At 42.9% G+C, this 26,762-nt stretch overlaps 1 protein-coding gene across 1 annotated transcript in view; it reads right to left on the reverse strand.

Moving 5' to 3' along the window:
- TFB1M (transcription factor B1, mitochondrial) overlaps window positions 1-26,762 on the reverse strand; it is a 99,744-nt gene that overhangs the window by 50,340 nt on the left and 22,642 nt on the right. The window contains exon 4 of the mRNA XM_077486249.1: window positions 8-116. Coding sequence (XP_077342375.1) covers window positions 8-116 — 109 coding nt within the window. The remainder of the gene's footprint in view (window positions 1-7; window positions 117-26,762) is intronic.

Below are 26,762 nucleotides of genomic sequence, written 5' to 3' on the forward strand. Positions count from 1 at the left end.
AACTTACCATCTTCCCATTCCTTCCTTAAATGCTTCGGAAATGATCTGTCCATTCGGTATGTAAGTATATCACCATGAACAAATTTCAGTTTCCCAAAAGATGCTTCATTTAACATCTTTAAAAGAAAGAAATGGATTTTCAGATCACAAAAGTAAATCTTTAGAACAAGAGTAATAATACATACTAGATGTTTTGGATAGAATTGGGACTATACTAAACAATCCAGTACTGCTGTGTATAAAATAGTATATAAATATATTTTTTTTCCATGAGAAAATATTGTCCTTATACCCCCCCCCCCCCCCACCCAAAAAAAGGAATAAAATCGTAGGACATCCAACCTTAGGAGTAGATTAGTAAAAAATGTTGTGGAAGAATTGGGCACATGTTTGATATGAATAGACATAAAAAGAGAGAACACCCAACTACACCAATTTAAGTTGCCAACATCCCTTATACAATAGATAGGAAAAAGAATACCCCCCCCCCCCCCCCCCAAGGAAATTGGGACTTTAAAGGCAACGAAAATATAAAATATTACTTACTCAATGATCAATCTTTGAATAAATCATTTTTCATGAGATTTGTACTTCGTTGTCTTTAAAGTCCCAATTATCTTTGGGGGGGGGGGGGTATTCTTTTTCCTATCTAATGTTTGATATGAAGGGTTTTTATTAGAGGTCGACCGATATGGGTTTTTCTCTGGCCGATGCCGATATTTAGAAATCATGGCGGCCGATGGCCGGTATATGATGCCGATTTTTTTGGGCCGATATGTTAGGCCGATTTTTATTTTTTTATCCCCCTTCATCTCATAAAACCTAACAGACACCTTTCCCACTGGGGCGTTTTTTAGGCGCTTTTGGGCTAAAAATAGCGCCTGTAAAGTGCCTGCAAAACGGCTCCCCTGCAGTCTGTGTGAAAGACAGAGTGCTTTCACACTGAGGCGATGCGCTGGCAAGATGTTAAAAAAAAGTCCTGCAAGCAGCACGTTTGGAGTGGTGTATACCGCTCCTCCACCACTCCTGCCCATTGATATTAATGGGCACCACTGCCGAAGCGCATGCAATGCGATTTGGCAGCGGTGCTTCACGGGCGCATTTAACCTCTTCTTCGGCCGCTAGCTGGATTATATGCACCCCACTAGCAGCCGAATAGCACCGCTAAAATGATGGTAAAGCGCTGCTAAAACTAGCAGCATTTTTACCATCAACGCCTGCCCGCTTCAGTGTGAAAGCAGCCTATAAAATAAAAACAGGTAGTCAAAACTTTTGGACGAAAAAAAATGGGCTAACTACTGTTTTAGTTTTTTTTTTTAATCATTAAGTGTATTTTTTTTCCCCCAAAAAATGCATTTGAAAGACCTCTGCGCAAATGCCGTATGACATAAAATATTGCAACAACCGCCATTTTATTCCCTAGGGTCTCTGCTAAAAAAATATATATAATTTTTTGGGGGTCTAAGTGATTTTCTGGCAGAAAATACAGGACTTTTACTTGTAAGCAACAAGTGGCAGAAAAGATTTAGGGTCCTTTCACACGGGGCGGATCAGTTCTGATCCGCCCCGTGGATATCCGTTTGCTCAGCGGGGATCACTCCGCCGATCCCCGCTGAGCAGGGAGATGACAGGTCCATCTCTGCACACTGCGCAGGGACGGACCTGTCACAGCGCCGCTCTCCCCTATGGGAGATCGGATGACGACGGACCGCAGTGCCCGTCGTCACCAGATCCGATCCGCAGACGGATGGAAAAATAGCTTTTTCCTCCGTCACACTTTTTCGGATCGGAGCGGGTCGGATGTCAGTGGACATGTCACCGCTGACATCCGACGCTCCATAGAGCTCTATGGAGCACCCGTTCAGGTCCGCCTGAAAAACTGACAGGCGGGCCTGAACGGGACGTCAGTGTGAAAGGGGCCTTAGTCTTTAAATGGTTAAACTGAGAACTCTACACACAGAGTTGAGTTCATTCATTCAAGTGTAAACATTGCATCTTTTTGCTCTTTTCTTGGCAGACTGCCCAGAGAGGAAACAAGTGCTTCTATGAAGACTCAGGCAACTTGCACTGACTTCTATTACAGGCAAATATCGCCGATATATCGGTCGACCTCTAGTTTTTATCCTTGTAAAAAAAAATGCAACATGTAAATCCAAAAGGAAATACTTTAAGGTTTATCCTTACAGTTATCCTTACAGTTATCCTTGAAAGGTTTACGTCAAATGTGACAGGAGAAGAATATCAGATTAGAGGGATTGTAAAGTGAATTTTTTATTTTATTTTTAAATAACAAACATGTCATACTTACCTCCACTGTGCAGCTCGTTTTGCATAGAGTGGCCCCGAACCTGCTCTTCTGGGGTCCCTCGGCAGCTGTCTCTGCTTCCTCCTGCAGGTGCTTCTCACGTTCATGCGAGCTCCCTCGCATGGTGAGAAGCATCTGCAGGCGCGCTCCCGTGATACAGCGAGCGGCTATAGCCACTCGCTGTATCACACGGCCCCGCCCCCGGCGCTCTGCATCAGTGGATGTGATTGACAGCAGCGCGAGCCAATGGCTGCACTGCTTTCCATCCATCCACTCCAGCCAATCAGCAGCCAGGCTGAACGGTGGAAAGGACGTCGGGGGACGAGCGCAGGACTTTCGAGGGGTGAGGTAAGTAAAACGGGGGGGGGGGGCTGGGGGCGCAGACACTGTCAGATGTTTTTTTCACCTTAATGCATAGAATGCATTAAGGTGAAAAAACATTTATCTTTACAACCCCTTTAAGCACCTTATTACATCCAACACCTTGTTTGTTACTTCCCTGCTGGAATGATCATGTGGCCTCCAGTATATAGGCCAGATGAAGAGAAAATGACATATTAGGTTAAGTGAACACGTTGAAAACATTAGAAAGGGCCTCAAGCGTCATAGCTATTAGCCAAACATTTTAGGAATGTACAGAACAGAGATCCATTTTGTGGCATAGTTAATGTGTTTGGGCATTGGAGGGGATCTAATAGGATTAGGGAGATCTCAAAAACGAAACATACTGGATCTATGAACTTAAAAATGGTTGTAAAGCTTTGTTTTTTTAAAGTAAAAAACAAACATGCCTATACTTACCTGTTCTGTGCAATGTTTTGCACAGAGCAGTCGCGGTCCCCTTTTTCTGGGGTCCCCCGTCGGCGCTCCAGGCTCTCCCTTTTCATCGGGTGCCCCCAGGGAAAGCGGCCATTGACAGACAGCAGGACTCAGCCCCGACCCCTCTCCCGTTTCACCTGATTTGATTGACAGCAGCGGGAGCCATTCACTCTTGCTGGTATCAATCTATCCAATGAGCAGAGACATCGATGCGCTTGTGCACATCGCTGGATCGGATATTCTCAGGTAATGAAATAGGGGGGGTCTGGGAGGCAGCTGCAGCACAGAAGGTTTTTCATCTTAATGCATATAATGCATTAAGGTGAAAAACCTTAAGATTTAGAACCGCTTTAACTGCCTGCACCCATATGAACTAAATATTGAAGTTGATTTAAAACGGTTTTATAGCAAATTTTTAATATTTTATGTACCGTATATACTCGAGTATAGGCCGACTCGAATATAAGCCGAGGCCCCCAATTTACCCCCAAAAAAACTGGCAAACTTATTGACTCGTGTATAAGCCGAGGGTGAGACATGCCTGTCCATCCCTGTGTGTGTGTCCGTCCATCCCTGTGTGTCCATCCATCCCTGTGTGTCCGTCCATCCCTGTGTGTCCGTCCATCCCTGTGTGTGTGTCCGTCCATCCCTGTGTGTCCGTCCATCCCTGTGTGTCCGTCCATCCATCCCTGTGTGTGTGTGTGTCCATCCATCCATCCATCCCTGTGTGTGTGTGTGTCCATCCATCCATCCATCCCTGTGTGTGTGTGTCTCCATCCATCCATCCATCCCTGTGTGTGTGTCTCCATCCATCCATCCATCCCTGTGTGTGTGTGTATCCATCCATCCCTGTGTGTGTGTGTCCGTGTGTGTGTGTGTGTGTGTGTGTGTGTGTGTGTCCAGCCTACCTGTGTCCCGAGCCTGTGTCCCGTGCCTTGCCTCCTTGCCTCCGTCCCGTGCCTTGCCTCCTTGCCTCTGTCCCGTGCCGTGCCTTGCCTCCGTCCCGTGTCGTGCCTTGCCTCCGTCCCGTCCCGTGCCGTGCCTTGCCTTGCCTCCGTCCCGTGCCTTGCCAGGATCGCCGCTCTTCGTCGGCGCCTCGGCGGACATTCTACCATTCAAACGCCGCGCCTCCGCCTTCGCCTGTGATAGGCGGAACACTGAATTTCCCAGCAGCCTGTGTTCCGCCTATCACGGACATCGTCTCATCCTCGTACTACGGACGAGGATGAGACGATGTCCGTGATAGGCGGAACACAGGCTGCTGGGAAATTCAGTGTTCCGCCTATCACAGGCGAAGGCGGAGGCGCGGCGTTTGAATGGTAGAATGTCCGCTGTCTGTCTGCTCGACATGCTGATCGAGCAGGCAGACAGCGATGACTCGAGTATAAGCCGAGGGGGGCACTTTCAGCCTCAAAAAAGAGGCTGAAAATCTCGGCTTATACTCGAGTATATACGGTATGTTTAGGATTTTTAGCATTTGTGGTCATTTTATAAAAGAATGTATTAATATTTTATATACTGGATAGGAGTTATTAACCAAGTAATGAATGCAATCTTAATTCCTGTCACGGGGGGGGGGGGGGGGACTGGGGCTTTAAGAGCTCATGCACAGAGGATGTTTAAAAATGTCAGAACCGCTGTCAGGAAAAATTATTATTATTAAATTATTTTTTACAGTAAAAGCACTCCCTAAAATGTAGCACTTAAAAACGTCAAACGAGGCTAAAAGCTTGTTACAGCTTAAACTGTGTCTTGCCGTGTTTTTTGGCATTTTGTGTTTTTACAGCCAAACAGCCTCTGCTCCTGAATGCACAGGCGTTAACTGTAGCCAAAAAAGAAACGTATAAAAAACAAGGATCTCCATTCGTACTTTTGGTTTTTGTTCTACATTTTTTCAGTTCACAACACAACATGGTGCAGGAGACTTGCATTCTGTGCACATTTCCAACACTGCATTCAAACGCACTGTCCTTGCGATCTGCACGTGGGTACGAATGTATTTTTAACATCACCCTAAATGCAGTGCATTTGCAGGCACCAAATCTCATGGTATTAAGAGAAAATGTGGTTTGGTGAAGTCTGTTTTTAAAAGCACTACTTTTTGTGTGGTCCAGTGGGTCTTGCAGCCTATTCAAATGAATGGGCTATCAAAAATGCACCACACAGGAACACGCAAGAATTGCACAGAAATGCATGCGTTCGAACCCTCATGCTCCTGTGCAATCCTGGTGTGAACATGGAATAGCTAACATGTGATATCTTAGGACTGCTAAACTTGAAATATAACCATCTGTATACAATCTACACTTCAGTGATGACTTTGACACCCACTCGAACAGTTGCCAGCTTATATTTTATAGCCCTGTGAGCTGTGCTCTAATTGGTTGGTATGGTACTTTATGACCAACCCATGACTAACCCATGGGGCCACTTAAACTGATTTTTATACCAGTGTTTTTTTACTGTTTGATCACATGATAAATTCATGCACACTGCCCTAATTTCCATGGGCCCAACTGTATATGGGAGACGAGACTAAGAATAATGAACTCCCTTTTATCTTCACAGTTGCATGTGTTAATACAAAAAAAAAAAAAAAAAAAAAATGGTAGGGAGAGAAGGGGTCCCAAGTAAAATGTACACTTTCAATGGTAGCATAAGAATGGGTAGACTGTGCCCTTGCTCCCATCTCATACAACGCTCTCCCGTAAATTTTATATTCTGATCCAGTCTTTTTTTTTTTTGTCCTCCTTACCTTGTAGGACAAAACCAGATGTGCAAGCAGCTCCTCTTACCTGGTTTTAATAAACTTGTGTTTGGCCAGCTGTTGCTCCACAGGTGCAGAACCCACTTTATGGACCCTTAAATAGGCTCTTCACATTGGTTGTTGTGGTTGGCATTTGGGATTGTTGCCTTGCTAAATGCAGGATTGTTGCCTTGCTAAATGCAGGTCTGTTCCCAAAGAGTGACACAATAGCTGTGAACTTTCTGGTATGTAGATTCTGCCTAATTTTACCACTTGACCTCCACAAGATTTACCCCCCCCCCCTTTATGACCAGGTAATTTTTTGTGATTCTGCACTGCGCTACTTTAGATGACAATTGCGTGGTCATGCAACGCTGTACCCAAATAAAATGTATGCATAAAGAAAGCTTTCTTTTGGTGGTATTTGATCAACACTGTTTATTTTTTGCAAAAAAAAAAAAAAAAAAAAAAAAAAAAACAAACAATTATTTTTTTACTTTATGCTATAAAACCCATCCAATAATAAAAAATTAAAAATTTCCAATAAGCGTATATTGATGGGTTTGTGTAAAAGTTATGGCGTCTACAAACTGGTATATATACTGGAATTTGTATTTATTTTATTTTTCCTTTATTCTAATAATGGTGGAGATAAGCAGGACTACATTATTGCAACAATCGGACACTAAGGAACCAGTGACACGAATACAATGATCAGTGCTAAAAATATACACCGTCACTATACTAATGACACTGGCTGGGAAGGGGTTAAACATCTAGGGCGATCAAAGGGTTAACTGTGAGCCTAGCCAATGTTAGGCCCTTTTACTAAGGGAAGAGATGGATTTTATTCCCTGCTTTGCAGGGGTACAAAATCCATCCCTTCCCCCTGTCAAAATACCAGTGTCTGGCACCTGCAGATCAGCTTCTGCTGTGAATAGTCACATACAGTGCCTTGGAAAAAGTATTCACCCCCTTGGCATTTTTAATGTTTTGTTGCCTCACAACCTGCAATTAACATAGATTGAGGATTTGCATCATTTCATTTACAGAACATGCCCACAACTTTGAAGATGTTATTTTTTTTTATTGTGAAGCAAACAAATAGGACAAAATAACAGAAAAAGTCAATGTGTATAATAAACTATTCACCACCCTAAAGTCAATACTTTGTAAAGCCACCTTTTAAGGCTATCACAGCTCCAAGTTGCTTTGGATAAGTCTCTATGCGCTTGCCACATGTTACCACTGGAATTTTTGCCCATTCCTCCTTGCAAAACTGTTCCAGCTCCTTCAAGTTGGATGGTTTACGCTTGTGAATAGCAACATTTAAGTCTGACCACAGATTTTCTATTAGATTGAGGTCTGGGCTTTGACTAGGCCATTCCAAACACATTTACATGTTTCCCCTTAAACCACTCAAGTGTTGCTTTAGCAGTGCGTTTGGGGTCATTGCCCTGCTGGAAGGTGAACCTCCATCCTAGCCTCAAATCACACACAGAGTGGTAGAGGTTTTTCTCAAGAAAATCCCTGTATTTAGCACCATCCATCTTTCCCTCAACTCTGACCAGTTTCCCAGTCGCGACTGCTGAAAAACATCCCCACAGCATGATGCTACCACCACCATGTTTCACTGGAATGTTTGATGGTGTTTTTTGGGTTTGCACCAGACATAGCATTTTCTTTGATGGCCAAAAAGTTCAATTTTAGTCTCATCAGACCAGAGCATCTTGTTTTTTGCTGAAAGTAATGGCTTTCTTCTGTCCACTCTGCCATAAAGTCAAACACTATGGAGCGTACGGCTTATTTTCGCCTTATGTACAGATACTCCTGTCTCTGCTGTGGAGCTCTGCAGTTCCTCCAGGGTTACCTTAGGTCTCTGTGCTGCCTCTCTGATTAATGCCCTGCTTGCCATGTCTGAGTTTTGGTGTGCAGCCGTCTCTTGGCAGGTTTGCTGTTGTGCCATGTTCTTATTTTTTTTTATAACCTAACCCTGACTTGTACTTCTCAATAACATTGTCCCTTACTTGTTTGGAGTTCCTTGGTCTTCATGGCAGCGTTTGGTTAGTGGTGTCCCTTGCTTAGGTGTTGCAGCCTCTGGGACCTTTCAAAAAGGTGTGTATATGTAATGCCAGATCATGTGACACTTAGATTGCACACAGGTGGACATCATTTCACTAATTATGTGACTTCTGAAGGTAATTGGTTGCACCAGAGCTTTATATGGGCTTCATAACAAAGGTGGTGAATACATACGTACATGCCAATTATCAGGTTTTTTATTTCTGAAAATTGTTTTATGTACCGTATTTAATCAGCTTATAACATGAACCTTAATTTTAAGAAGGAAGTTTTAGAAAAAAAATTTTTTTTCTTAAATTATCATCAATGCTCATCAATGCTCATCATTGCAGCCTAATCAGTGCCCATCTACAGCCTTGCTCATCATTACAGCCTGATCAGTGCCCATCTGCAGCCTTGCCCATCATTGCAACCTGAACAGTGCCCATCTGCAGCCTTGCACATTATTACAGCCTAATCAGTGGCCATCTGCAGCCTTGTCCATAACTACAGGCTGATCCGTGCCCACCTGTACTCGTCTCCCAGTCAGGCCCAGTCCCGCCCCTTGGCTCGGCTCCTATGATGGACATAACAGCGGTTCAATGCCGTGAGATCAACGCTAAGAACCATCCAGGGGGCGGGACTGCGAGCCGAGCAGAGTCCAGTACACAGGATATTGCGGCTCTGTATTTCGGTGGGAAGAAGGAATCTCTCCAACATTTCAGCAACCTACGTGCCAAGGATTGAAAACTTCTAGGGTGACTCCATATTCAGTGTCCTTATTGAACAACAAGTGGTCTTTACATCCAGGCTCCTTCAATTAGATTAGGTTTGTGTCGCCTTTAAAACTGCTAGCAGGAAAGTTTTTTTTATAGGGGGAATAGAGCAGTAAACCTGGAAGTGGATGTTCTGACAGATAAAGAGAGGATTCCTAAGCTGTATGCTTTTCAACCAGTCCTCACCATATTTACTTTCTAAGGATTACTGTTAAAAACAATGAAAACCATTGTAGTATTTTCCTAAGGGCCAAACATCAGGCTTTGGCTCCTTCTAATTCAAACTCTTATTAGGACCCAGTCCCTCGTTCTCACAGATGTGATTGTCTGTTGCAGGGTGCAATACTTCACCCTTGTTCATGTCCTCCAGTTATTGACTGATATACAGTGTGTACTGTATGTATACTCCAAATATACGATGCACTAATATAGTACGTCCAGTTACAACCAATTTCGACTTCCTCTTGTTTCAATCCTCAGGTCCACTACATTTTAGACTTCTTACAGACCAACCTGGATTTTGGGCTGATCTTTGGCTCTCAGAGTGTAGAGCTTGGCACTCAGGCTTTTCTCTCATGGGTGAATGATCCCTTTTTCATCCCGTTTCTTAATGGGGGGGCTCCAGAAAGAGCCAAAACTCCCAAACTGAGATTTTCCATTTGCTGTTGATTCCTTGGCACCCACAGATGGGATCACGTTCAGCCCAGTTAACCCATTCCCGACCAACTGTCCCAGTTGTACTACTGCTGTACATCGTTTCGCCTTTTCACCACTAGGGGGCATGTGCACGCGCGCCAACAGCGCGATGCCGGAGCCAATGCACTTGCCCGGTGGTCGCGATGACTGCTGGGCACCCGTAATCGCTCCACACAGAATGGAGATTTGTCAATTTAAAACAGACAGATCTCCATGCTGTCAGGGGTGAGGAGAGCAATCTGTTGTTCATACCAAGTATGAACAACGATCGCTCTCCTCACTCAGTCAGTCCCCTCCCCCCACAGAATCACTTCCTAGGGAACAGTTAACCCTTTGATCGCCCCCTGGTGTTAATCCCTTCCCTGTCAGTGACATTTACACAGTAATCAGTGCATTTTTAAAGCATTGACCGTTGTATAAATGTCGCAGTCCCGATAAAAATCGATGATTGGCGCCATTACTAGTAAAAAAAAAAAATAATAATAAAAAATGCCATAAATCTTTCCCATATTTTGTAGATGCTATAACTTTTGCGCAAACCAATCAATATATGCTTATTATTACTATTACCAAAAATATGTAGAATACATATCGGCCTAAACTGAGAGGAAAAAAATAGCTTTTTTTTTTTCAAATTGGGTATATTTATTATAGCAAAAATTACAAAATAATGTGTTTTTTTCAAAATAGTTGCTCTTTTTTTGCCTATAGCACAAAAAAAAAAAAAAAAAAAAAAAAAATGCAGACATGATCAAATACCATTAAAGAAAGCTCTATTTGCGTGTGTGGGGGGGGGGGACGACATCAAATTGTGTTTGGGTACAACGTCGCAAGACCGCGCAATTGTCGGTTAAAGAGGCGCAGTGCTGTATCTCAAAAAATGGCCTGGTCATTGAGCAGCCAAATCTTCCGGGGCTGAAATGGTTAAAGAGGTCATCAATAAAGACAGCCCCCCCCCCCCCCCCCAATAGCTATCACCTTGACCCAGAAAAATTTAAATGATCAGGACATTAGGCTAGGAGGGTCCTTTTTTTTGGTTCTGCTCAGTTTTCTTATTGTTCTCCCCACAAATAGGATTACCTAGGGGGCCAGTTCCATTTGCTGGATGTCAGGATATGTTGAACTTGCTCACAATCTTTGGCTGTGTTAGAGATTTAGGCCACCTCTTTGTCACATTTTCTGGCAAAATCTGAGGAAAGGAAACTTCATCCAGATTAATCGCTGGATATAGGGCTAAGGTATGGCTCTTACAGAAGCCATGATAACATGCTTAACCAGGAGTGTGAGGACGTTGTGGGATCCCTTTCAAGAGGTTGGGAAAACAATTGTAGTCAGGGTTTTGTTTAATGGTTGTGCATTGTTTTCAGGATCCGTGACGTGCTGGCTATATGTTATGACTCACAATTCTTACCAGTTTCTAGCTGGTAATTGCTGCAGCACCTGTTTGCTATAGGCCATCTCCAGAAATGTGTGACAGTATGATCCCCCACTAATATTTTTATGACTCAGTGGAGGAAATCTAGCATCCTTATCCTGTTATCTTTGGCATTAAAGTTTCTGTTGGCTAAATAATCCCACCCTTGCTTTGGGATAGTTAAGATTCCATTTGTACGCTACCATGGAGTTAGTCAGGCAAAACTAAAAAATGGTTATCAAATTCTTGGGATGGGGGGGGGTCCTATGATGTAGGAACGAGGACAGAGTCTACCCATTTGTATGTTGCCATGAAGTTAATCAGGGAGTTATCCTTCGTACCGATTTGTTGATTTACAATTGTCCATGGTACTTGATAGGACATCTATCTTTCTATATGCAGCCTTAATCAGCTGTTTGTAACCTACAGGAGCAAACTCCTAACTCAAGGGTAAGCAACCTGTAGATCGCAGACAGGCGACGGGTAGATGGCGGTCTGTGCTTGCTGACCCTCCATTCCAGAATGTCAAGCAGAGTCCAATGAAGAGGAACTACCTGTAAAGTTGGAGCTGAAGTAGGGAGAAAGAGCCACATAAGCCGATTCCTCCCCTGTTGTGCTGGCTCCTGTCCTATGTAGCGATACCAACTGCACTTCACCTCTTTTCCCAGCTAGCGGTCTCCAGCAGCAGAAAAGAGACCTTCAGGTCATTAAGCAATACACTGGGCATACTAGTATAGGGTTTCTTTCACACTGATGCGCTGTGGTTGAGCCACACCGCGGGTGCAGTGTAACTGCAGCTGTCCTGGGTTAGCTGTGCTTAGCAACAGACTTCTATTATATTCTGCGGGTTTGGTGCACTTTCTGAAAACACACCAAATCTCAGAGTTATGGTACGCTTACAGAAAGTGCACCACACCTGCAGGATATAATAAAAAAAACTCTATAGTTAAGCACAGCTAAGCACGTAGACATCTTTGGCTGCTGCTTCAGCAGCTAAAGTTGGTAGGGATTGAGGAAGGTAAAACCGCAACAGCAGGGTTTTACCCCCCAATTTACGCGTGAACGAGCTCTAAAGGATGCCGCTGCTGAATGCAACTAAGGGCTCATTCACAAGTGCAGCAGGCACGCGTTCCAACTGTGTTTGGCAGGTGGAGAGGAGGCAATATGTTGCCTTTCCAACACTTGATTTAAACCCATGATTGCTGTGCAATGCATGCAATTGTGACATGGTAGTACGGCAATTAGAGGTTTAAATCAGGTGTGAGGAGGCGACACTGGGCAAGACTGTGCAGTTATCTTTGACTTCTCCCATGTTTTACAGGTAGATCACCACTCTTTTTAAGGCTGCCTACCTCTGCCCTAACTGAATTCTACAGACACTTGAGTTGTTAATGGAGCGCTAGGCTCATAGTAACACTACCCAGCTCAAAAGCTGAACCAATCCTTGCTTCCACAGGTGGCTACATGGTAAATTTCAATACTGTCATCTCCAATGATACTGGGATTTCAGGACAGTGTCTTGGGGATCAGCTATGTTATACCTCCCTACAGCACAAAATCTGATAAGTTGATTACCGACTCAATGGATTTGTTGCTTCATAGGTTTATAGGGGCTTAATTAGGTTAAAGTGGATGTAAACCCTCACATATACCAGTAAAATGAACAGCCTCAGATGATATACAGAGATGAAACAAATATCCCTACATATGTTTTACGTGTATATCTACTGTCTTCAACTTGCTATATTTTCTTTAGAAAGTTCACATTCGGTTAGTTTTTCTCTTCCTGTTCAGCACTGTGTGTGAAGTCTGGGCATACAGCCAAGACAGCAGATTGGAAGAAAGGCACATCCACCCCCCTCCCCCTCCACATAGGCAGGGACTCTCAGAGCTGTTCTGTGAATAGTTTAGCTGTCTGCTAATTCATTTATAACAAAATTCAGGCTGCTTTTATCCAAGTTGATGGAGAACTTGTCAGAGGTTGTCATGCCAAAAACAAAAACTGAGCAGGAGAAAGCCATGGGACGTAGTGCTTTAGAGAGAGAGATAAGAACCTCCCTGCTGTCCGCTGTATTCTGCCTAAACCCTGCTGGACTACAAGACACCTCCCTGCTGTCCACTGTATCCTGCCTGCTGTCTGCACCCTGCTGCTGGACTACAAGACACCTCCCTGCTGTCCTCTGTATCCTGCCTGCTGTCTGCATTCTGCTGCTGGCCTACAGGACACCTCCCTGCTATCTACGGTATCCTGCCCTCTACACCAGCTACCCAGTCAGGCACTTGTGCCCCTTTGTACTCTCAAGCTCGTCATCTCTACCAGGGTTTCCAGCGTCTGAGGTATACGAGAAGCCGCTCCCTGCATCCCGGGCTCTGCCTTAAGGTACGTGACAGAAACTCATTTTATATAGATGCGCCACACACAGATTGATATATTTTAAGCATTTCTTTTTTTTTTCTATTCAGCATCTCAGAAAATTAAAAAATGCTACATAAGTCCAAAAAAAAAAGAAAAAAAAAGTGGGGATTTTTCATACATAAATGTTGGCTTACTAAAAAGTATGCCCATGTATAATATAGTATGAACCCAATACTTGGTCAGTGCACCTTTTGCATGAATTTTTCATAGCCTTCAGCTTGTCTGCATGGTTGGGTCTGATATCTCTCATCTTCCTTTTGACAATACCCTACAGATTTTCTACAGGGTTTAGGTCAGGTGAGTTTGCTGGCCAATCAAGCACATTGATCACATGATCATTAAACCAGGTATTGGTCCTTTGGCAGTGTGGGCAGGTGCCAAGTCCTGCTGGAAAACTAAATTAGCATCTCAATAAAGCTGGTCAGCAGGGGGAAGTATGAGGTGCTCTAGAATTTCCTGGTAGAGGGCTGCGCTGACTTTGGACTTGATAAAACACAGGGGACCAACAGATGACATGGCTCCCGAAACAGTCATGGACTGTGGAAAATGTTGCGTTTCATTTGGACATCAAGGTCCCAGAGTCTGGAGGAAGAGTGGAGAGGAAGAGAATCGAAGTTGCATGAGGTCCAGTGTGAAGTTTCCACAGTCAGTGATGATTTGGGGAGCCATGTCCTCTGCTTGTGTTGATGAGATGCACCTATATATTGTTTGAGTTTATATACAGTAACACTGGAAAAGAAGGTGAATACAAAAGCTAAAGTAGATATTTTGAACAGATATAAATGCAAAATATTAACTCCAAGCAGCTAGATTTATGATTCAGGCACCCCTACCAAACATCATAGCCAAGTCTTTAACCTCTACTGCAGCATCTACACAGATTGGTTAACCATAAATATGCTCCGGCATAAAATCCCAGTGTTTGTACCTGCCTGGGGTATTTCATGAGGCCTAAAGGAGAAGCTTAATGAGGTCACCCCTCTTCTCCTGGCAGCCTATACAAATGCTCACCCCCTCTCTTCAAAAGGTTGGAGTCCCAGAATGTGTGTCGTCAGTATAATAAAAAAAGAAAAAAAAAGAAACGATCATAGCTAGAGTTAGAAATAAACATGGTGTTTTTTTGCCTGCAGTTCAGCTGTAAACTAAAATTTGCACTTTTTTTCATACATTCAGGATAACGAAACATGTGCATAGAAATTGTTAGTCATCATTGGCTAACATGGTAGAGCAATAGTGTAATAAGCCTACATAACAAGCTATGCTCGAAATGATCCACTCAATCTCTATTAGACATCGATCGGTCAGCAGGTAGCACTAGTACAAGTTTTGTTCAAAACATAGCAGTTTTTAATTTTGCTGTGATAATCTACCACGTGCACCATAAAATTAAAATGTGCAAGAAGTAATAGCAAATGGGAAACAAAAAAGTAATGAAAAGATCTGCTTCTTTGCGCATAGGAAATAATTCTAATTTTGCATAAAGCCCAGATAATTGTAGCATATCTTCCACTGTAATTTACTTTTCCATTGCACACTGCTTTTCTATTCCTAGTCTCGTCGTGCTGCGCGAGCTCTATGTTACACACTTAGCAATGGCAAGTATTCTCCTCGTAAGGGGTGAATCACCATCTTGACTGTTTTCTCCTTTGTGGCATTTTCTTTTTCCTTCAGAAAATGTTCATCAGAAAGGCACCACTTTAAATTTAAGCCAGCTGAAGCATCTTAGCTGAACCCACATATTTAACCGTGTGCTTGCTGATGCACAGATCAGGGACTGTACCGCTGTGCTGCCTGGCAACCGTACAATGTTGCTGGGTGAATGCAATCAAGGCAACCTCCATGAAGCTGTCATTTCTTCTTACTTCACTGCCCACTATTCTATTAATTACACATTTTTCTAAAAGATAACTGTGAAGTGCCTGCTGTGGGAGAACTATGTGGGACAACAGAGCACAAATTTATTTATATAATTTTTTATTTTATTTTTTATAAATAAAAAGATTTTTTGCATTTCAACAAGAAATGGTCCACAGAATAGACAAGCAGCCCTAAATTATATATGCTTAGTGGATTCACAGGGAAATGTACTCATTCAACATACATTGACACATCATCTAGGTGGGGTCAACAGACGCAAAATTATTCATAGTTCAATAAAACAAAAACAGATACACTATCTTACCCTGGGCTATAAAGTTTTCTCGTTTCCATGCGAGATGGCACTATGACAAAGAAAGTGTTTCTCAAAGCTAAAATAAGTCAGTTAATATTCGTTCCAAATTTTAGTAAATGTACCAGGCAATGCATGGCTTACACAGATTAATTTGTATTTTGGCAGTGCCTCTGGTCAACTTCATAAAAGGTGGCATAAATAGGGGGTTGAGAGTCTTTCCAGCATTAAGGCTGGGTTCACACTGCTGCGGGGGGAGATCCGGATGTGATTCGCACCGCAAATCACATCCGATCTCCGTAGCGATGCGAGTACAGCCATACAGATAGTATGGCTGACTTCGCATCGCTCCCGCAGCAAACTCGCACGGGACCCTTTTTTTGGTCCGCAACAGAATCGGATCGCATGGGGGTTCACACCATGCAATCCGATTCCTGTGCGAGTCGGCAGATCGCACTGCGATATGCGGACGGATCTGGGGGTGTCATTAACATATCATTGACACTCCCAGCCATCCGCATAGGGCAGTGTGAACTGCCGGCGGGAGTAATGCGATGCGGGAAAACGCCACGGATTCGCGGCGTTCCCGCATCGCAGCGGTGTGAACCCGGCCTTAAGGAAGGAGTTGCGAGAGCAGAGACATTTATAGTTCTGGCACAGGTCACTAGGATTACGTATGCATAAAATCCAAGAGGAACATTTCCAATGCATATGGTCCTAGAAAGGGCAACTTTGTGTTAGGAAAGGAGTAGATCCTGGACCAGCAGGAATATATATATATATATATATATATATATATATATATATATATATATATATATATATATATATATATATATATATATATATATATATAAAGGGTACAGCCAGAACATGTGGAAGAGACTCAGTAGTGCAACATGGACATCTTGAATGAGCCTGAAGGTCAATGTTGGCCAAGTGTTCCGGCATGTAATAAAAAGACTGTTAATTACTTTGTCATACAAATACATATTTGAAATCAGATCTTTATTATTATTTTTTGGCAATAACATGATGTGGGCAGATTTCTGCCAGTCACAGGCTGTGTCACGCCCCTCCAGCCTGTCTTAGCATAAGAAGAGGTGAGGCCTCTGTGAATCTACATATAATGGGAAGGAGTGGACTGTCATTTATGAGTGTGTATACACCCACATATGTGACTCTATAGTCACATGGGCTGCTCAGATGTGACAGGGAGGAAATGCGCAACATAGAAACTCACTGAAAACTGAGCATGTGCAGAGCTGCCAACACTACTCTGCAATATCCCTAGCTGAACTGGGGACATAAACAGAAGATGGAGAGAGAGAGTAGCAAGTTCAACCAGTTGTTTTGCAGAATACAGAAAATGAATCCCATACTGACTGAGTATGAGCAGCATGTAATACACCATTTATTGATAGCTTTTTTTTTTATGATGTGAGTTTAGTAACATTTTAAAAAAGTCCCTGTAACTTGCCGTTCTTCAGGGTAGAACATAAATGTATTTGGTCTATGTAATTTACATACTGTATTTCCTACTGAAGTTTGGTACAATGCAGTTATTGCATGTAGAGGATATAAAATTATTACCACAATGTAATCATTTTGCAGACAAGCATTTTCCAATCACATTTAAAGTGACTGTAAAGTCTTGTTTAAAAAAACAAAAACAAAAAAAATTTTATAGTTGGTTTTTGCACAGAGCAGCCCCCCGATCCTCCTCTTCTTGGGTCTCTCTTTGCTGCTCCTGGCCCCTCCCTACTATCGAGTGCCCCCCACAGTCAGCAGCTTCCTATGGGGCACTTAAGCCAAGTCAAAGCTTTGTGTATCCATTCAGACACGGAGCCCCGACCTGGCCCTCCCCCCTTTCTCCCCTGATTGGCTGACTGACCTTGATTGACAAACACGGGAGCCAATGGCGCTGCTGCTGTGTCTCAGCCAATCAGGAGGAGTGTCCCGGATGGCTTAGACATGCATGGACATGGCTGGAGAGGGATGGGGCTCAGGTAAGTAATTAGGGGGGCTGGGGAGGCTGCTACAACAAGTTTTTTTTTTATCTTCATGCATAGAATGCATGAAGATAAAAAAACGGTGTCTTTACAACTACTTTAAGGCCTGTTGACATGCTTTGGGATTGTGGCTATGGCATCATAAGATCTGCTCAAGCAGGTTTCTTATTTCCAATGACTTGTATACTGGCAAGGACTGAAATGCGGCCAGTCCCTGCTAGATTTCAATCCAGATTCATCATCTGCCACATAGGAGGTGGCATCTGCATAATTTGTTTGAGCCAAGCTGGCCCAAAATAAGGGTTTAAAGTAATCTAATTCCTGGAGTTCTTCTTTAAGAAAGGCCTGTGTTGACGTGGTCATTTTTTATTTTTTTTTTAATATTTTTTATTAATTTTCAAAGATAGATACAAACATCTTAGACAGATATATTGATAAGAATGTAACAAAAAAGTAGCGAAGTACACAGTTATTCCATCATAATCTGTATATAAACAGCATAATATAACTATTAATGCAGAAAAATAGTTTACATCGTTGAGATATGTAATATTATATGCATACATATCCGTAAAGACTCTGTTAAGATGCATTAATATTGACACTAAAGTCCATTTAACATGGTTTCCTATGGGACACATTCACATCTATGCATTTTTCAGCTGCTGCGTTTTTGGAAAGAGTCAGAAAAAAGAAAAAAAAAAAAAAGGGGGGAGGCGTGATGAGAATTGCTGGCAAAGAGAACAAGAAAATAAAATGTTGTGGGGGCCCCCTAAAATCCATACCAGACCCTTATCCGAGCATGCAGATGAAATCTCTATTTATGTGATAAACATTTAATTTGGGTACAGTTTTAAGTATGGCAGTGCTGAAAGTTGAAAATTGACCTGGACTGGAAGGGGGTGAAAGTGCCCTGTATTGATATGGTTAATTATTTCTTGTGTGCATGTTGCTGCTATAGCGTGTTGCACCTTTACAAAAAAAAAAAAACACAAAAACGCACACCTTTCGAAGCTGCTTTAGTATAATCCAAAATGGCCAGCACAACACTAGAACACACAACAGACTAAACAGGAGGAAGTGCCACTCAGCTCTGCGTTCCAGCAAAGACCTCTGGTTTCTCGTCAAAGAAAACTGTTCTATCAGCACAGAGGAAGCGGCACTGCATGCCAAGATGCTGCCCCCAAAATGTGTTGTGTGGCTATTGCAGCACAGATGTTCTCAAACTGTCTGCTTACATATATACTGTACATATTATACATAATGTATAAAACATATATATACTAGGGGTGCAACGGATCAAAAAACTCACGGATCGGATCGTTTTTTTCGGATCAGCAAATAACTGAATTTGCAAAAACCTGTGAAAATTCCACCTCCATATAGTGCCCACTGTAATAGCCACAATCTCCCCCACTGTAATATTGGCGGAGCATGGCTTGGTACAGCTGAGCACGGCTGGGTATTGCTGAGCATGGCTGGATATGGCAGAATATGGCTGGGTATGGCAGAGTATGGCTGGGTATGGCAGAGTAGGCTGTCAAAGAGCAGCGCTGTGGGCACTACAGATGCAGCCCACATCGCTGCATCCATCCGATCTCTCCCCTTCCACAGTACAGGTCAGTACAGAGAGGGGAGAGAGGAACCGGCGTCATGATATTTTTGTTTACAAGTGATCGCTCCGTCAGCCTGGGTGTAGAAAGATGGGCACCGATTCGGAGCTAGGCTGAAGCCGCGGACTCTCCTAAGGCCGTGACCGTGGAGCGCGGCGTGTGCCGATCCGAGCAGGGTGACAACACTGAAGAAATTACACTTTGCTACAATGTAAAGTAGTGAGTGTACAGCTTGTATAACAATGTAAATTTTCTGTCCCCTCAAAATAACTCAACACACAGCCATTAATGTCTAAACCGCTGGCAACAAAAGTGAGTACACTCCTAAGTGAAAATTTCCAAAATGGGCCCAAAGTGTCGATTTTGTGTGGTCGCCATTATTTTTCTTCACTGCCTTAACCCTCTTGGGCATGAAGTTCACCAGAGCTTCATAGGTTGCCACTGGAGTTCTCTTCCACTCCTCCACGACGACATCAGGGAGCTGGTGGACGTTGGAAATCTTGCGCTCCTCCACCTTCCGTTGGAGGATACCCCACTGATGCTCAAAAGGGTTTAGGTCTGGAGACATGCTGGGCCAGTCCATCATGAGTGTGCAAAACCTTTAACTAATACTGTGTTGAAGCACTTTCCGATTTTATTACAGCACTGAGTCTTTTTTGGGTATAAGTCTAAGTCTATCAGCATGGCACATCTTGACTTGGCAATATTTGCCCACTCTTCTTTGCAAAAACATTCCAAATTTGTCCGATTGCAAGGGCATCTCCCTCTAAAGATCACCCCACAGATTCAGGTCTGGGCCATTCCAAAAGTTTAATATTCTTCTGGTAAAGCCATTCCTTTGTTGATTTGGATGCATGCTTTGGGTCATTGTTATGTTGAAAGATGAAGTTCCTCTTCATGTTCAGCTTTCTCGCAGAAAGCTGAAGGTTTTGTGCCACAGTTCATAATTCCCTCTAGCTTGACTAAGGCCCCTGTTCCAGCCAAAGAAAAACAGCCCCAAAGCATGATGCTGCCACCACCATGCTTCAGGGTGGGTATAGTGTTCTTTTGGTGAAGTGCAGTGTTGTTTTTGGGCCAAATATATCTTTTGGAATTATGGACAAAAAGTTAAACCTTGGATTCTTCAGACCATAACACCTTTTCCCACATGCTTTTGGGAGACTTCAGATGTGTTTATGCAAAATTTAGGTAGGCTTGGCTGTTCTTTGTAAGAAAAGGCTTCCATCTTGCCACCCTACCCCATAGTCCAGACATATGAAGATTATGGGAGATTGTTGTCACATGTACCCGTCAGATATTCCTGCAGCTCATTTCATGTTGCTGTAGGCCTCTTGGCAGCCTCACTGGGCATTTTTCTTTTCATCAATTTAGGAGGGACGTCCAGCTCTTTGCAATGTCACTGCTGTGCCATATTTTCTCCACTTGATGATGACTGTCTTCACCGTGTTCCATGGTATATCTAATGCCTTGGAAATTCTTTTGTACCCTCCTCCTGACTAATGCCTTTTAACAATGAGATCCCTCTGATGCTTTGGAAAGCTCTCTGTGGACCATGACTTTTGCTGTAGGATGCGACTAAGAAAATGTCAGGTAAAACCTACTAGAATAGCTGAACTTTAACAGAGGCACATTAAATGATGGCAGGTGTGTACTGACTATTTAACATGCGTTTGAATGTGATTGCTCAATTCTGAACATAGCTACATCCCCAGTTATAAAAAGGGGTGTGCACACTTATGCAACCACATTATTTTTAGTTTATTATTTTTATTCCCCCCAAAAAAAAAATTCAGTTTGTTTTTCAACTGAGTGGCACAGTTTATGGATCACATTAAAGGTGGAAAAAGTTCTGAAATGATTTGTATTTGTCAGATTTTTTTTTTTACATCAGAGAAACCTGACATTTTAACAGGGGTGTGTAAACTTTTTATGATATTTAGATATACAAACACACACACACACACACACACACACACACACACACACACAGTGCTCAGCATAAAATGAGTACACCCCAACAGATTTGTCAGTAAACTTTTAAGCTCCATTTACATCATGGCGTTCTGCTTTGTGGACAGAAACGCCGCAAATCGCAGGACGCCATTGCGATCCCCGTTTTGAATGGCACCAAATAGCAGCAGGATTTTGCAGAGATTTTCGCCTGACGAATTGCAGCAAAATTGCACAAACAGAATTGTGGGACACCTGATGCTCAAAAGAAGTTCATTTTTTTGGGGGTCGGGTATCCCACAATTCGGTTTGCGTGTTTTTTACCAAAATTTTACCACGATTCGTCAGGCGGCAATTGGAGCAAAATCGCATCACGATTGGTGCCATTCAAAATAGCGGGGATCGCAAGGGCGTCCTGCGATTTGCGGCATTTCTGAATTGTGGGCAGAAGCTCAGCGATTCCATATGTGAAACAGAAAGCCAAGGTGTGAATGGAGCCTAACTTTAATTTCAGAATCAACATTTTCTACGGGACACTATATTACAAAGTACTCCCAGAAATGTGGGCCATTGATTGCAACCAAAATTTTTTATTTTGCACACACACAAAAAAGTTTTTTTCATAACAAATTCATTCAAGATCATGTTGCAAAAAAATACTCCCCAATGAAAGTTTAATGCTGGCCATACACTATACGCAAAATCGGCTGAAATTTGGTCATTTAGACAGTTTGCTTGTTTTTTGGCCAGTTAATGGGAACAAAAAAAAAAAAGGATAATCATAAAAAAAAAGAGGATAATCATTGGGACGTTTTTGAGCTGAAAAAAACCAAAGGACAAGTTTGGAAATTTTCTGCTGAACGATAAATTGAAAAAGTTAATGTGTTTCCCGTCTGAACTGTCTGCACTAGGTATATGTAAAAAAAAAACCTAACAAAAAATTAAATTTATTTATGTCCACTGAACGATTTATCAGTCATTACATGATGGAACTATCGTTTGCACTCACGGACGAATGTTCGTTTTTCACAAAATGGGTTTGGTCGATTTTTCGTTTAGCGCATGGCCAGCATTAGGAGCAAAGCTAAATTTTAGACAACAAAATCCTAATTAATTAATTAATAAGAATTCAACTACAGGCGAGTCTAATTATTAATTGAACAGGTGTCCAGCAGACAGTTGATTATAAAATGGCGTTACTTAAAGAAAACCCCTTCCTATTTCATGCTGTCAGCAATGACACCACATGGAAGAGAAATGTCATGAGGCCCAAGAAAGAAAAATATTTCTTTACACAAGAAAGATGAAGGCTACAAGAAGATCAGCATAGCTTTACTTAGTCAGAATACTATAGCAAAAGTGATACAAAAATGTAACAAATATGGAACTGCAACTATCTCACAGAGATGACCAGGCCATCCACAGAAGTTAACACCTTGACAGGAGCATCTTCTGATGAGAAGGGTTGAAGAAAATTACCATACAAGTTCACTGCAGTTAGCTAAAGTAGAAAGCCAAACTGGGCCGATTGTTTCCTGTGACAATATGGCGTACACTGCAGAGAAATGGGATGCACGGGTTTCATCCATGAAGAAAGCCTCTCCTAAAGCCCATGCAAAAAAAAAAACCTACCTAGAATTGGCAAGGGCCCATGTTGAAAAAGAAGACAACTACTGGGACTCTGTATGGCGACGCAAAAGGTGAGGAGGAGTACAAAGAATAATGCATGGTGCCTACAGTGAAACAAGGTGGTGGCAGTGTCCCTCTGTGGGGCTGCATGAGTGTTTCTGCTGTTGGGAAGCTGCATTTTATTGACGGTATCATGAATTCACAAATGTACTGCGCTATATTGAAAGAGAAGATGCTACCATCACTTTGTGCCCTTGGTCGTGCACCTTTCCAACATGACACTAACCCAAACATCTAATGCCACTGATGCATTTTTGAAGAACAGGGTGAAAGTGATTCAGTGGCCAAGTGCTATATGTCTCCTGATCTGAACCCAAATACCTATGGGGAATTCTGAAGGGACAAGTTCAGCATCACTCTCCATCCAGCATTCAGGTTCTAAAAGAGGTTGTCCTTGAAGCATGGAAAAAGATAGATGTTGCCAATTTGTTTATTCCATGCTTAGAAGACATGATGCTGTGGTTGTCCTAACAAATCATGGAGGTCATACAAAACACTAGATGTAGTAGTTTTTGTTGTGGGTGTATTTATTTTTGCATCAACTAAATTTGAGTATGAAGATTTTGTAATCTAAGTTATAATATTAACCTTACTTTCATGTAATGAGTGAAAAAAATGTTCTATAAAACTCAGTTTTGTCAATCTGAGATATTTATTCAAATCTTACTTTTCAAAAGGGGTGTACTCATTTATGCTGAGCACTGTACATACATAAACACAGTATACATGCATTCTATAGCAGGATAGTAAGTTCAAGTGGTATACATGCGATATGTGGCTCTGGTATAGGATCTGTATCGTAAGAGGAGTATGTACACATAAATTATGTATCAGAATGATGGTATTATTGGGTTTACACACAACAGCACAGTGGAAGTAAGCAGGATCCTACAAAAAGTGTAAAATAAGCCAAATGATACCAACAGGCTACCTAGTGGTAGTTAAGACTGAGCGTATAAGCCTTTCAATACTGTAGATGCTTTAGGATGTATGATCCATACATGCCAGTGCTTCTTAAAGTGAATTAAGTGCTAACAGTAATTCATAGTACGCCTGGATGTTGACTCTAAAGCCTTGTACACACGGTCGGAGAATCTGTCGGAATGCGTCTTATCGGACCGTGTCGTCGGATAATCCGACTGTGTGTGGTATGCATCGGACTGATTCCGTCCGAATCTCCGCCGGACCCAATTTTCCAACATGTTGGAAATATTTTCCGACCAACTGGTTTGATCGGACATACTCCGATCATGTGTAGAGAATTTTGATCGGACCAAGTGCCACGCATGCTCAGATCAAATTCCTACATCAAAGCTATTGGCTACTAGTCCCATCACGTTCTGAATGATCGGATTTTTCGACAACTTAGTCCGACCGTGTGTATGCAACAGTTTCGGACAAGATCCGACGGACAAAATCCGACGGATTTGGTTGGCAGAATGTCCGACCGTGTGTACAGGGGCTAAGAATGACATCACACAGGTTAGGGGCCTCAATTGATTTCCACATTTTTGTTATGGTAAGTCTAGCCGCTATAAGAATATTTGCCACTAATATACTGTATTGAAATGGAAAGTGTGATACCTAAAAGGGCCATAGCAGGCGATAGTTTTAACAAGTTGCCTGTGAGAGAGGCAATAAAAAAGGTGGATATCGAGTTCCAGAAACCGGTCAGATTTTTACAACTCCATAAAATGTGGAATAAGGAACCGACTTGATCTGTACAACGCCAGCATAGTGGTGATGTAGATGTATATATTTTAGCTAATTTGTAAGGAATTCTGTACCATCTATTCAACATTTTCGGAGAGTTGTCCCAATGCTCTGAGCAGGAGGTTGCAGTTTGGTTTATTCTTATAGCATTGTACCAACATTCGTCCGAAAAGGATTGTCCTAAATCTTTTTCCCCATTTATACATATTAGGCTCATATTTAGGATACTGAGAAAAAAAAAACTTTATAGAAGAAAGCTATACTTTGATGTTTTACAGGTTTGTTAATGGTGAGTGGTGACCAAATTAAAGATGGAATTTCAAAATTTTGATGTGGATTAAAGCTTTGCAGATGGTTAAGCTTATTTAACTTATCATCAATCATGGCTTTGTGTCCTGAGGGAAGGTGTACGTAAAAGTTAAAGCCCTCAGCAATCCATTTGTTCATCGAGAGTCGGTCTCTAAAGTAGTCAAGGGCTCTGAGTGGTATAGGTATCTTTTGTAAATGCTCTAGAGCAGGAGTAGGGAACCTTTTAGGCTGAGAAAGCCATGAACGGCACATATTTTAAAATGTAATTCCACGAGAGCCATACATGTTTTTTTTTTAATCGATTGACTAATTTCAATTATAACTGTAATATCCACATCATCTCCCCCACTGTAATATCCAAATCTCCCCTACGATTGTCTACTTGCTTACCACTACACAGGCAGGCAGATCCATGAGCAGTTGAGGCGGGTGATGATGACGTCAGCGCGCTGCTCACCTAGGCCGCCGCCAGGTGTACCAAGATGGCCGCAACTCCGGAGCTAGGCTGAAGCTGCGGCCTTTCCTATGGGCTCAATCCACGCATCGGCACACCACGCAATCTGCGGATTGAGAGGTGAGAGCCAGATGCAGCCATCAAAAGAGCCACATCTTGCTCAAGAGCCATAGGTTCCCTACCCCTGCCCTAGAACATGGAAGTTTGAGATAAGAAACTTTCATGCTAACAGAGTAGCTTTAATGGAAAGCCATTTAGGAACTATGACCTTTGGGAATATCATGTAAGCCACTAAGAGGACAAATAAATAATTTCCCTTGGTTATTTCTTTTTCAATGGATAACCACAGCTTATCGTCATTTGGGAAGAACCAGTATTTAATTTGAACCAAAAGTGTTGTATAGTAGTATTTATGCATATCAAGTAAGTTCATACCCCCTTTGTTTTTAGAAGATGTTAAAATAGAGAAAGCTACCCTTAGTTTTTTGTTATTCCAGACCAGTTTTCTCAATTTAGTATCTTGAAAAAGTTTGAAGGTATTGGAACAGGTATGGCTCTAAAATGTAGAGTTTTCTGGGTAGGGTTTGCATTTTAAATGCTGAAATTTTGCCTATCCATGATAGGTGTGTTTGTTTTATATTTTGAATCTTTAGAAATTAAGTCTAATAACTTAGGAAAATTAGCTGCATATAGTCTTTTTGTGGGAAATGTAAGGTTGATACCTAGATAAGTGAACTAAGGCCGCGTACACACGCGCGGACTGTTTGCCCAACCTTGTTCGTCAAACAGTTTCGGCAAACAGTCCGCTCAAAATTTGCATGAGCGGACTTGCCCACACACGAGCGGACTGTTTGACGAACAAGGTTGGGCAAACAGTTCGCTCAACTTTTGAAATGAACGGACTCGCCCACGTAAGGAGGAGGCAAATCCGCCCATTTCGAGCGCGTGTACAGGTAGGCGGGGCCCGCGAAGGAGACGTCGCGGGCTCCGCCGCCTGGAATGGGCTTAAAGGGGAACCCCAACGCCGAAAAAAATCGGCGTGGGGGTTCCCCCCAAGTCCAGACCAGACCCTTGTCCGAGCACGCTACCCGGCCGGCCAGGAAAGGGGGGCGAGCGAGCGCGCCCCCCCTCCTGAGCCGTACCAGGCCGCGTGCCCTCAACATGGGGGGTGCCTTGGGGAAGGGGGGGCCGCGCGGCCCCCCCACCCCAAAGCACCTTGTCCCCATGTTGATGAGGACAAGGGCCTCTTCCCGACAACCCTGGCCGTTGGTTGTCGGGGTCTGCGGGCGGGGGGCTTATCGGAATCCGGGAGCCCCCTTTAAGAAGGGGGCCCCCGGATACCGGCCCCCCACCCTATGTGAATAAGTATGGGGTACAATGTACCCCTACCCATTCACCTGTGAAATAAAGTACAAAAAAAAACACAACACATGGAAAAAGTATTTTATTGCACAGCTCCGGGGGTCTTCCGTCTTCGGGGGTCTTCTCGCCGGACTCCTCCGCTATGTGTGTGTAGCTCTTTTACTAGCGGAGGAGTCCGGCTTTCTTCCTCCCCGCCGCCGGCCTCTTCTCCCGACTTCGGGGGTCTTGTCCCCCTCTTCGGTTCTTCTGCCGGGCCA

The sequence above is a fragment of the Lithobates pipiens genome, unplaced genomic scaffold (genome assembly GCF_037356315.1).
Source record: "Lithobates pipiens isolate NorthernLeopardFrog02 unplaced genomic scaffold, aLitPip1_a1.2 Scaffold_18, whole genome shotgun sequence".
Taxonomy (NCBI): Eukaryota; Metazoa; Chordata; class Amphibia; order Anura; family Ranidae; genus Lithobates; species Lithobates pipiens.